This window comes from Engraulis encrasicolus, chromosome 14 (assembly GCF_034702125.1).
Source record: "Engraulis encrasicolus isolate BLACKSEA-1 chromosome 14, IST_EnEncr_1.0, whole genome shotgun sequence".
Classification (NCBI taxonomy): domain Eukaryota; kingdom Metazoa; phylum Chordata; class Actinopteri; order Clupeiformes; family Engraulidae; genus Engraulis; species Engraulis encrasicolus.
The window spans coordinates 39,619,954-39,632,453 of NC_085870.1; the positions used below are offsets into that span (position 1 = coordinate 39,619,954).

The 12,500-nt window shown below is 42.2% G+C and overlaps 1 protein-coding gene across 2 annotated transcripts in view; it reads left to right on the top strand.

Annotated features, from left to right (window-relative positions):
- The window catches only part of megf6b (multiple EGF-like-domains 6b), a 167,878-nt gene extending 158,613 nt beyond the window's left edge, over positions 1 to 9,265 (top strand). For both annotated transcript variants that reach the window (XM_063215721.1, XM_063215722.1), the window contains 7 exons: positions 3,254 to 3,382; positions 3,685 to 3,813; positions 4,361 to 4,489; positions 4,756 to 4,884; positions 5,132 to 5,260; positions 5,778 to 5,906; positions 6,608 to 9,265. In XM_063215721.1, coding sequence (XP_063071791.1) covers positions 3,254 to 3,382; positions 3,685 to 3,813; positions 4,361 to 4,489; positions 4,756 to 4,884; positions 5,132 to 5,260; positions 5,778 to 5,906; positions 6,608 to 6,669 — 836 coding nt within the window. In that variant the 3' untranslated portion in view covers positions 6,670 to 9,265. The remainder of the gene's footprint in view (positions 1 to 3,253; positions 3,383 to 3,684; positions 3,814 to 4,360; positions 4,490 to 4,755; positions 4,885 to 5,131; positions 5,261 to 5,777; positions 5,907 to 6,607) is intronic.
- The last annotated feature ends 3,235 nt before the right edge of the window (positions 9,266 to 12,500 follow it).

A 12,500-nucleotide genomic window follows, 5' to 3' on the forward strand; every position in this document is an offset into this window, starting at 1 on the left:
GTAAAGTGGCTTTGAGTACCATAAAAAGCGTTACATAAAACAGACAGATGTAACTTATTATTATATCCATCCCCATGGTAGACGTGAACAATATTACAAAGTAGAAAGTAAAAGGCCTGCCCTGATTCCTCTTTGCCTCCCCCAGCACAGTTCATCTACACTCCATCTAGTATACGTCTCCCCTTATGCAATGTTTCCCATACATTGAGGAAACTATGGCGCACCGCCATAGTTGAAATTTGGCCACCATAGTTTCCGAAAATGTAAAATATATACACACATATATATATATATTTAAAACGATTTGAAAAACGATTTCCTTCGAATTTGGAGGGCTTGAAAAATAGGGATCAAAAGCCTAGTCAAGTTGTTGTAGTTAACTTGGGTTTGGGAGCATAGGCGAGTACATTTAGGGTTTAACCCCAAAAAAATTGATACAAAAGGTTTTTTATGGATTCTATTACTATTGGACCTGCTAAATGACATACTAAAAATCTAGTAAAATCTGACTTTTGGAAATTAGTTTTTTCAACATAGCTGCCATAGGCTTATTATAAGGGTCAAGAGACACTCCAGGTGAATAGGCCAAAAAATTTAGCTTGCCGATATCACCATGAAACTTAATCCGGTGATTACTCACATATTTGTGAGAAAAAAATGTATTGCAAGTTTTCTGAAATGTTATGTTTTAATATGGTAATTGGACTATATCTAATTAAATATGCATTAAATTTCAAAATGCAAAAACTCAAAATCTGAAAAAGCCAAGCTCAAAATTACTCTTTTATTTTGTTTCTAGTAAGCCAGAAGATATCTTCAGAAGAGATTATGGACATCTCTTTTTGTTTTGTAGTAAATCTAAAAGTCTTTGTGCAGACTCACCAGCTAGCATTTTTTTTCAAAACATGATTATTTAACGTCTCTCTTCGATAAACAATTGAGTTTTATGTTTCTCAAGTTCTTCCAGACATTATTTGAGTCTGGTGGTATCATTCTTAGCATGTATCAAGGGCAAGGTCAGCTGTCCTCAAATCATAGCCTCTCCACAGAGGTGTCCTAAGGGCTGGTGCTGGGACTCCCATTTGCCATGTACACCACATCACTGGGCCATGTTATCTGTTCTCACAGCTTCTCATACTACTGTTACACCGATGAAGCACAGTTACTTTGTGCCAGATGACTCCACGGTCACACACATTTCCGCTTGCCTCTCTGAACTATCCACAAGTATGAAGGAATGCAACCTTCAGTTGAGCCTCACCCAAATGCACTGCTGGTGATCCCAGTCAAAGATTTAGGTTGCCATGATATCTGTTGCCTCAAATAAGGCCACAAGAAATCTAAGTGTCATTGTTGATGACCATCTATCATTCTCTGACCACATAGCCTCAGTTTCCCAGCCATGTCCTCTTTTTCATGCTCTAATTGAATACAAGGCCCTGACCCTTGCCTATGAAGCTACAACAGGCCCGACTCTGGCTTACCCGAAAGCTATGCTAAAGCCCTATGTCCTTTCAGGACATTGTCTGTCTCCAGTACCAGCCGTTTCACCTTGCCCTCTACTTACACATGTAGTGGCTCCTGTCTATTCAGTTCAGCTGCTGAAAGACCCAAAATACCTAGTAACACCATGATTCATCACTGATGATGTGCCCTGACAAACAACACATGGATATTACCATAGCAGTAGTGTCTTTATCCACCCAAACAGCACTCAAAACAAACAGATCCTGAAAACATGTTAGTTCATGCCAATGTAAGTATCATGTAGTAACCTTTATTTAAAAAAACTTTGATCTTGAAAATGACACCTTTCCTGAAGTTAGATTTTCCTAGATTTTTAGTATGTTAGTAAGGACAGCTGGATGTGTTGAAATCAGTTGAAAAACCTTTTGTATCAATTTTTTGGGGGTTTGGTGCATTTTGGCCATAGATGTACTCGACTAGCAATAAAAAAGGTAAAGTAGTAAAAAAAGTAAAGTAAAAAAAACGTTTTTAAAAAAGTAAATAGGCCTACAAGTAAGTAAATAAGTAAGTAAGTAAATAAAAAAGGGACAGTTGGGATGAGTTTACCGACATTCCCCAGGCTTTGTTTTACAGTTGTATGATAATGAGTTAGGCGACAATCCTTCATTGACACAGTAGAGGAGACATCGGGCTGCATATAGAAATGAATGTGTAATGAATGTGAATATAGACATAAATGTGTAATATGTTGTTCAGCCCTTTTACTGGGAGGAATTTTGAAAAACTGGCCGTGACCAGCACCCCTCATGTAGAATGTGTACGCCTATGTGTGTGGGGAAAAAGGCATAGCCTACTCTATTAGACCTTTTTTGTCTGTGCATTAACAATTTCACAGTGCTCCTAAATTCTTATCTGTGCTCCAATTTTGTTTTATTTATTTTTCATTGCATAGACCCCTGCATGAGGGACGAATGAAAAGTGTGTTGCAAACAGAATTGATTCACTGTACTGCATTTTTTAAAATATAAATGACAATGTACTACAATACATGTCATGGGTAAAATCTTATGTAATTTCTCAAAAGATGTCATGCTTTACTCATTGTTTTGCCCTTTTGCATTTACGCAGCGTGAAATTCCACGCTACACCCCCCCCCCCCAAAGAAAATAATAATAAAAAATAAATGAATAAATAAAAATGGGCCACGTGAAATGCATTTCTCCTGTGGCTATTGGTTTTATTCATGTGCTAATGAACAAGCCCATTAGTTGACCAAACAAGTTTCAGCAGAGCAGCAAAGTAGTCAGGAAGCGTCTTCCCTTCCACTGAGGGCCATTTGGCTGAAAATGTCAAGCTGTAAGGTTGCCAAGCTCTTGTATACAATATAATTGTGAAGATTCAGAACAATGTCGCTGTTGCATACTAACAGCCATTGTAATGTGTCATTGTAGAGATGAATGAATGTGTGAGTTGTGAGTTAATCCGATGTTTTGTCGAGATGGGATGCTTCATCAAGATGAGCTACCAAATGACAACATAGTCCCAACCCAAAGCCTAACTCCTCCAGTCAATACTGTCATGTGCTTCACTGCTTTGTAACTGATAGGCAGTTCAGCTGGATATGTAGCTCATGTCGACATGACAGCGGTCTGGGCCTGTGTGTTGTGTTAATCCTGTCTGGCGGTTGTATACAGTATTAACACTCATTGGAACGTGTGAATGACTGAGTGAATGAATGCGTTAGCTAGCTTTGTGTTAATCCTGCCTTGGCCTGTGTGTGTTGCAGCATGCCCAGTGGGCCGCTACGGGCAGGACTGTGCCAGCGTGGCGCTGTGTGGAGAGGGGGCACGCAACGATCCCGTCACCGGCAGATGCATGTGCTCGCCTGGCCACCAGGGGGAGGACTGTGGACAAGGTGTGTGTGTGTGTGTGTGTGTGTGTGTGTGTGTGTGTGTGTGAGAGCGTGCGTGTGTTTATTTGTGCATTCATTGTAAGCATGCTTATTCACAGACAGTATGTCTGCGTTTGTCTGTATATAGCCTACCACTATACAGTATGTCACTGTGGTGTGTAGTGTACATCAATTGTATGTGTGTGTGTGTGTGTGTGTGTGTGTGTGTGTGTGTGTGTGTGTGTGTGTGTGTGTGTGTGTGTGTGTGTGTGTGTGTGTGTGTGTGTGTGTGTGTGTGTGTGTGTGTGTGTATGTGTGTTCTGCAGGCTGTGCTCCAAGCTGGTATGGTCCAGGCTGCTCTCTGAGCTGTCGCTGCAGTAACGGGGGCGTGTGTGATGCCGTGTCTGGGAACTGCACCTGCCAACTGGGCTGGATGGGAGCACACTGTGAAGAAGGTGACCCCATTGAGTTCAAATGTTTTGATATTGGACATACTTTATAGGGCACACTCAGCCTAATCCAAACTAGCATGAATACATTTACTGTACAGTTTGTATGCAATGTGATATAGACACACTCCTGCCTGCAGATGGCAGTGTATCACAAAATAATAATGTAGTAGATTGATGCATACAGTCATATACACCAGTGATGAGGAGATAAAGCCACTCTGCATTGAAGATCTTGCACTGTTCTGCCATGTTGTGCTGGAACCATCTTCCTGTCTGTATTAGAACTGCCCCAACCGTAAGACATTAAAAAGAATCTGCCTTTGGTGATAGTTATCAACTTTCTATAATACTTGTCTTTCTACAGTATATACGTACATATTTTCTCTCTCTTCTCTTTCTTTACTACTGTATATTGATTGATTGATAACTAAGGCAATAAAATAGAATAGAGAGAACATAGATAGAACATACTTCATTGCCATGCAAATGTCTGTCTGATAACCAGCTCCATTTACTGTTACTAAGTTGCTGTTTGTGTCCTGAATGGCAGAGTGTCCGCTGGGAAGGTTTGGGCCTAACTGTGCCCACGCATGCGACTGTGAGAACAACAGCACCTGTGATAGAGTCATGGGCACGTGCCAGTGTGCACCAGGATACTACGGCCACCGCTGTCAACATGGTGAGATGCTCAGTTTGCATCACTACTGTATATAGTAAATCCCACCGAAACACAATACAGTATTAATTTGTACTCCTGGTTCAATGCATATATAAATAACATTTTCTCATACACATTCACACTCAAATGAAACCCTATCAAAAGAAGTATGAACATAACATGATGGAGCACAGCACTATGTAGGCCCCTGCTATAGTACTTGCCTACTGATAAACACACACCACACCGACCGTACCTTCTGTGTAACACCTCTCTGTGTGTTCCAGCATGCCCGTCTGGATGGCATGGTCCTCGCTGCCAGCTGCGTTGTAACTGTGTAAACGGAGCCCACTGCCACCCCAGCACGGGCCAATGCATATGCCCATCCGGGCACCAGGGCACGCGCTGCCAGAAAGGTGAGCCCACTGCATTAAACCTTCCATCCCTTTGGCTGGGATTGAAGTGACACAGAGTCTATTTGTGTATTGTTAATACATAGAAAGCTTTGATTGTCTAATCTCTGTTATCATAAATGTTTGTGTTGTCTGACTTACAGTAAGTGGTAGTATTGTCTGCTACAGTCTATTGTTTTGATATTTACACTGATTGCTTTGTTGTTGTTATTCTCACCTGACTGGTTGTGTTGTGGCTGGCGTTTCCCAGAGTGTGAGCAGGGCAGGTTTGGCCTCAACTGCTCCCAGGTGTGTGAGTGTGCGGTGGGGGTGCCGTGTGACCCGGTGCAGGGCAGGTGTCTGTGCTCATCAGGGAAGACGGGGGCCAGGTGTGACACAGGTAAGACGTACTGTCATTTCAGCCATTTATTAACTTCTACTTTATTTATTTGCAGCTGTTATTTTGCCCCATGCATGGGTAGCCAGTAATGGCACAATGGGTGCGCCAGAAAAAAAAACATATTCAACACTGTCTTTATTCAATTTGACAAAATAACAAAACTACTAGTCTGTGCCCTCACCAAAACGATCCCTAACCCTAGCCTGTTAGTAAAGCAACTGGTCTGCAGCTTTACTTGTGCCAACAACAGTGAAACAGCGAAATTTTGCCCGGACCAAAACCACCCCTAACCCTAACCTGTCACAGGGTGTTGTATAGCACAAGTTAACGTAAAAACGTGGTGCACACACGTGAAGGTGGTAAAAATCGGTGGATTGTCATGATGCCATGTTGCCGCTATCTAGAAGGAAACACCCAAAAAATACCCACATTATCACTGGGGGTAAAACAAATTGAAAATGGTATCTTGCTGTGCTAAGACTGTTCTTCCATGTATATATGCTCTGTGTGACTGTAGACTGCAGAGTGAGCCGCTATGGCCCGGACTGCTCTCTGAGCTGTGAGTGTGACAACGGCGGCCAGTGTGACCAGAGGAGCGGCCGCTGCACCTGCCTCAGTGGCTGGATAGGACTCACCTGTCAGGAAGGTAAACGGCACCTGTCCCTCTCCTCTCGCACCTCCACAGCATGATCAGAGACCACTGACATGGCATAGACCATTCATAAGGAGTGTCTTCTGAAATCCATATGACATGAGGTTCTAAGCTGCAATCCTATGGCAGCCATGTCCCGAACTCAAGTCCATTATCCTAACTCCCATCCTTAACCTGTACTTGTGGGCTTGCACTTCTCTGACACCCCGCCTCAGTGGAGAAAACAATACAATTTTCCCACTGTCAGCCTAGCCACTTTTGGGGGACTTTCAACATACCAATTCCAAATGAGAAAATTACCTGTAACCTTGTGCTTTTAAATTGTGAGACATGGAATTTACCTTCTGCTGTCAATTGTGTTTTTTTCTGCTTTCAATGATGCTTGCAACGTTATCACGAGGCCACAAGCACAAGGGAGGATGGGAGTTAAGATCATGGACAGAACCCTAGAGAAGAATGGAGTTCAGTGGAAAGAACCCTAGAGAATGAATGGAGTTCAGTGGAAAGCCACACCCCTTTGTTGCATTGGTGACATGTAGTATACACACAGTTTGATATTATAAAATGTTGAGTATGAAACTCCATTATAGCTCAAGGCTGAACTTTTGAAGTGTCATAACTTGAAGTGTCATTAGATCCAGCATGACATGCAAGACATGCATGCAAATTAATATCGATTTCCCTGTAACTCACAGGTGTACCTCCGCAACAACCGACAAGCACAGAGGACCAGTCACAGGGCAGCAACGCTTTATAGCCACACCCCCACTCACAGACTGGGCTCACCCCTTCCCCTCTCTGCACACCAATGAGAAGGCAGCAATTTTAAGCCCCTCCGCCATCGATTCCAGAAGAGACTAGAGAGATGATTTGATCTGGATGATCGTGGGCTACTCATCTTGTTCAGCGTACCATAGCATCACATTGATCAGGGGCCACAACGAACACACTGATATTCTCTCTGAGGGGAATGGATTATGCTACAACTACGTGATTTGTGTGTATTTATGCGTATGTCTGTGTGTGCATGTTTTTTGCACACAGTTTTGTTTTGAACTGAACTCCTGCGGCTGGTCCCCCCCACTCTTTGCATGGATGAAGGACACTAAACTCAGTGAAAATGGTGCTCAGGTTTAAAAATGTAGCGCTAGTCATACTGCTGCCCCCTATGGGTTGGACTGTGAATGGAGCCACCTTGGCGGCAGCCACCTTGGCAGCCCCCAACAATTCCACAAAGTGTCTGTGTTTTGTGTGTGTGTGCTCGTTTGGGGGGAGTTTAAGTGGTTATAAAAAGGACTTTGCCTTTGCTGTCGTGCTAAAAGGGCTATAAACCTCCAAGGAGACGAGAGCAGCTGAGGTCGAACCTGGGACCTTAGAGTTGGTGGACTTCGCCTGGGCTGCAGTGCAGCCAATGGCTGGACGTCAATTCTGTTTCCTCCCGCCATTACCTGCGGTCTCTTGCCTCAGTGTTGTCCCACCTCAGTGAAGAAAACCATTAAGTCTCCCCACGCTCAACCAATTTTTGGGGGGTTCTCCCATTTAGCATCCTGACTACAAATGAAAATTGAGTTATGCTTTTTTTTAGGATATTGAGTAAAACCTTCAATCATCCATGATGCGTCAACGAGGTCAGAGACCACAGGAGAAGCCAGGAGGAACTAGATTTACTTGCCCTCAACGTTCTCCTGGGCCTCAAACTTGCAGCTACCATATTTGGAGACTATACAGAGAAGCACTACACCAAGGGAGCCCAGCCCACTCACCACACAGCCAAGCACATCTGGTGATTACCTGCAGTGTGTTGAACCCCAATACACAGCTCTCACTGGACATGTTCCAAGTATACTTGAGACAACACAAACACTATATTTGAATATTATGTGTACTGGACGTCTATGCATTTTCATAATTTTAGTTTCTTTCAGACTGACATGTTTAATTTTTAATTGTTTAATATGTGTGTACAATTGTAAGTTTGTTTTAAATTTTCCAATTATATGTTCATATGACTGTCTTATCCATTGCGGCCCAGAAGGCCTCCATGACTATGTCTGGTAAGGAAATCATTCTAGCTCCTTCCGTCCTTTCCTCCGGCCTTCAAACTCATGCCTCGGTGTTGCCCTCTGTGGGGAAATGAATTAAGTTTCCCTGTTGTCAAGTGGCACAGACCGGCTTTGTGGGAACCTTCCCCTCAATGTTTTTGAAAGATATAACATTGACTCATCGATTACTAAGTGCCTCGTGTCACAAGGCCGGATGAAAGTATTGGAGGAGTTAGTGGTTTGTAGCCAATATTCCTACAGTTGCCTTAAACTACAAGCAGGTTGCTGGGAGGTGCATCTCCCAGACAAAGGTCTTATTCATTGAGATTATTATGACTATACTACAATGGACACTAAAGAGACTGCAAGACGAGTGTTCAAGACACCCTCACCCCATGCAGTGGACATTACACACCAATAATGACCTTTGAATGAGCTCACCTGGTGGATTACTGTGTGCTCCACAGGACCCATTGCATCGGTGAGCTCCTCCACTGAAACTCAAATTAATGCCTCACAAAGACTACCACAGGAATATCGATACTAGTACTCATCGCAGACTCATAATGCACACCGTTAAGCCAGAGGAACACTGAAAAGACTTGACTCTGGCGTCATAAGCATGACATTAGAGTGTCATAATAGTGTCATGACAGTCATGGATGAGTCATAAACATGATGTCAATGTCAGTTTTATGGTTTATTTAAGTGGACATTGTTTGGGCCGTCTTTACCACGACCGAATGTCACTTACTGACAAAGTTGACATGTTTATGACACATGCATGGCTGTGTTACAACACTCATACATATGACGCCTGCGTCAAGTAAAGTGCTACCAAGAATTCTAATGCATTACGACTTTGTTATTGCCACTCTGTTAACAACAAATTGATCACAGGAGCCATATCTTTACAGATGATTTACATGTTGACTTCACAAATCAGGGACAAGCTTCATCTTCACTGCCTATATACTTTCGCCATGAACCGCATCTTCCTCAGTCATCCATTCTGCATCGATGTTGATGTACTTTTTTTTGTTGAAAATATGACAATATTTGTATAAAGTCACATTTTGTGTATTTATATTTTTGATGACTATTGTATTCCATATGAATTTTACACAGTAAATGATCAACCAAGTCTAACCCAAGCACAATGAATGATTATATAAAATATGACTGTGGAGGATTAACAGAACTGTGCGTCTGTGTTTGACTTCTGTAATCCTGGCATTCTACTTTCACCACATCTTTTAGTGTAACAAAAGAGGCCATGCTACTGTACATCCACGATGGCATGCAGGTCTTGATACTGTATACCATTGGTTATGTATGTGCCTCTCAAGGCTTATTCAAATCTTACTCATGTTTCAGAAAAACTCTCAGCTGTGGCAGGCAGCATTTCTAGCTCTTTGATTTGCGCTTGATGTTATACATCAAACACTGCTATATAAGTTGAATTTCGTGGGTGTTTCCTAAAATCTCCTTCCCACATGTGTTGAAAATATGAATGGAAAAGAAAAGCAGGAGAAGAAAAGCTTTTTTATCCATAGATTTATTTTTTCATATTTTTTTCATTTCATAGATACCGAAGCTGTACATATCTAAATTCAGTTTCAAGCACAATGCAGTTAGCAATGCCTGTCAATGAAAATAAAAAAGAGAAAGGCCAAAGTGATGAGAAAACAGTTATATGTATATATACACTATTATATATATACATAGGTCAAAGTATATACAAAAGATATCCCACTCTCCAATACGGAGAGCAGCTGCTTTAAGTCTGATGTGGGGTTCAATTCACAGGATTCCTCACAATGCATAATCAGTGCAAATAACTGCTCTTCATCATCATAAAGTCACCATCACCACTACCACCCATGACAGTTCCAACCCAGGGAAACAAGTAATCATTTCAGACAATATAATAAAATAAAAATAATCAAACCAAGAACACAGAAAAATAGATGATTATCTTCTCATCATTTTGTTGAAGACACATACATCAAACAATTGTAAACAAACAAAAAAGTACAAAAAAGAGTAAAGACTAAATCCTTGGTAAATAACTCAGGGGCCTGTGCGTACCTTCCTATTATTAGAATCCACATGTAACTACTAGTCACTTCCTTAATGGGTCTTCTCTAGATGCTGTACTTCGTATAATAACGACTGGAGTTGGGATGTGGTGGCAAGCAAAGCAAAAGACAGTTCCATGTTGAAACGGGGGACAAATAAAAACACATAACTCTACAGCAGGAGCTGATTCTGACCGACAGCATCACCGCCCGAGCTTTTTAGGAGAAGCTCAGCACCAGTTTGCCTCTAGCAGAGCCAGTGAGCAAAACAGCACCAAGCACTTAACAGTCCTAAAAGGTCTGGGCTGGAGTGCTCCTAAGTGTGTTTGACGTCAGGCACACACAAACACAGATCTGTTCACAGAGGAACACACCATGGCGATGGCAGAAATGACGAGAGGGCCGGGGGTATTTAGCACATACAGAGGGTCACAAGGCAACTGAAGGTGGGGTGAAGGGTTAACAGATGAATATTCACACGTTTAAAGCCAAGACCAATTAAACCATAAAGTAACAATCACGAGCTTACACACCAACAAATGGACATGTAGGCTTCATAATTAAAACACATGTTTCACATTTCACGTTTGAAATGTATTTTGAAATAATACTTAATCTCAACTTCTCATCGACATCATCTAGAGATCTAACTCTCCTCACAGTTTTATTATTTTTATTTCAAAGAAGACTGCCATGGTGGTAGCAATGGTCATCTGCATGGTGTTACTATGCTACTCCACACGGTCGTGCTGCTCATTTTTTAACTTCTGAGAACAGAACGCAGCATCATTTTTGTCACATCGCTTAGCAACTTGTTTTTTTTCTTTTTAGCTGATGGTCGCCTACACCCTCAACAACACGTTTCCACACTGGAGCCAAATTAACATGGGAGTCTGACACGACACTTAGAAATCATGGATCTGAAACTTCCAATTCCTGAACTGATGTGCAGTAACAATGTGGATTTTCATGGATTTCCGTCACCCTCTACAGAGTATAACAACCAATAGGTGCGTCTCCCTCCTCCCTTCGAATGCATTATTTTAATCTTCGCCAAAAAATTTACAATTATACACTAAGTGTTATTAATGGAAGGCAAAAAAAATACTGGGGAGGCTTTTCATATTATTGCCCACCCCATACTGAGGGGAGGAGTCGTGCTGGCCAAAGTCATGCGATTGGTTGGTGTGCAAAAATGGGAGGGGTTAACAGACAGAATACTGACTGTATGAGAAGACTCACACTGTCCTCACGTACGCACATCAAACTTCCAACGCAAATGAGCCGTTAATGAAATAATCTAGTCGTCAGCTCGCCACTGGTGACACTACTGGGGTGCGGTACTGTAAATGTCTACTTTGCCTGCTTGGTTAAGATTGAGTCATCAAAAGGCATGACCAGAAGAACTGTACAGGTGCCGAGTTGAATACATACGGTATGTAGCAATACTGTGGTTTTAAAGGCTGGATAGTCCCATGCGATCTTAATGAGCTATTTTTTTAATTTTTATGTTATTTCATCAGCAGGTAGGAGATGAGGTATGTGGGTGAAATGGAGGGGTATTGTATCATGGTGTGTGTGTGGGTTTGTGTGTATGTGTGCGTGTTTCTTTGGCTTAAGCCATTTTGAAAATGTCACTGGTTTCAGTCGCTGGAGAGCTGGACCATAAATCCAGAGAAATACAGCTGCTGAACTGCTCGCAGTTGCTTAGTCGCTTGAATTCCTTCACACTTTTAGTTAATTTTCTTCACCTTTTCAGGTTCCATCTCATTAACTAAAGACAGACTGACGGGCCTCATTATTAGGGGCCAAGCAGCGAAGCTGGCGAAGGCCCCTATAGAGTTAGTAGGTTTTCTTCATTATTAGGGGCCAAGCAGCGAAGCTGGCGAAGGCCCCTATAGAGTTAGTAGGTTTTCTTCATTATTATTATTATTATTATTATTCTCTAGTCACCATTCCTATCCCTCTGCAAGTCTATGGCAGCCCATAGAACCGTAGGCAGGAAAATGCTGTAAATTGGCACACACATTCGGGGCAGTCTCAGCATTACCCACAGCAATTTATAGGACCCCAGCCCCAACGCTCTAGCGCCACCAGCAGGTCAAAGTTGCAGGTACATTTCTGCTTGTAACTTTTGAACCGCTGGGCCAATTTTCATAAACTTGGTATCCCTAGAATCCTTGAGTCAAGACGAATCCAACGCACCATATGACGTCATTTTCCGCCAGGATAGTTTTCCCGCCATTTTGAATTTTGTAAAATTCAATAAAAATGTTAATTTTCCCGCAATTTTTGACGATTTCGCCCAAAACTCAGTATATAGTATCTCTGGACTGAGCTACACATGGGGTCTTCAGGAATATTGGATATCTTTTATCGTTTTAGCCGTGACAGCCAATCAAAATTGTCGTAAACGTGGCGAAACAGGAAGTGAGGTCATATCTCAGCACCGTTTGTCGAATCAG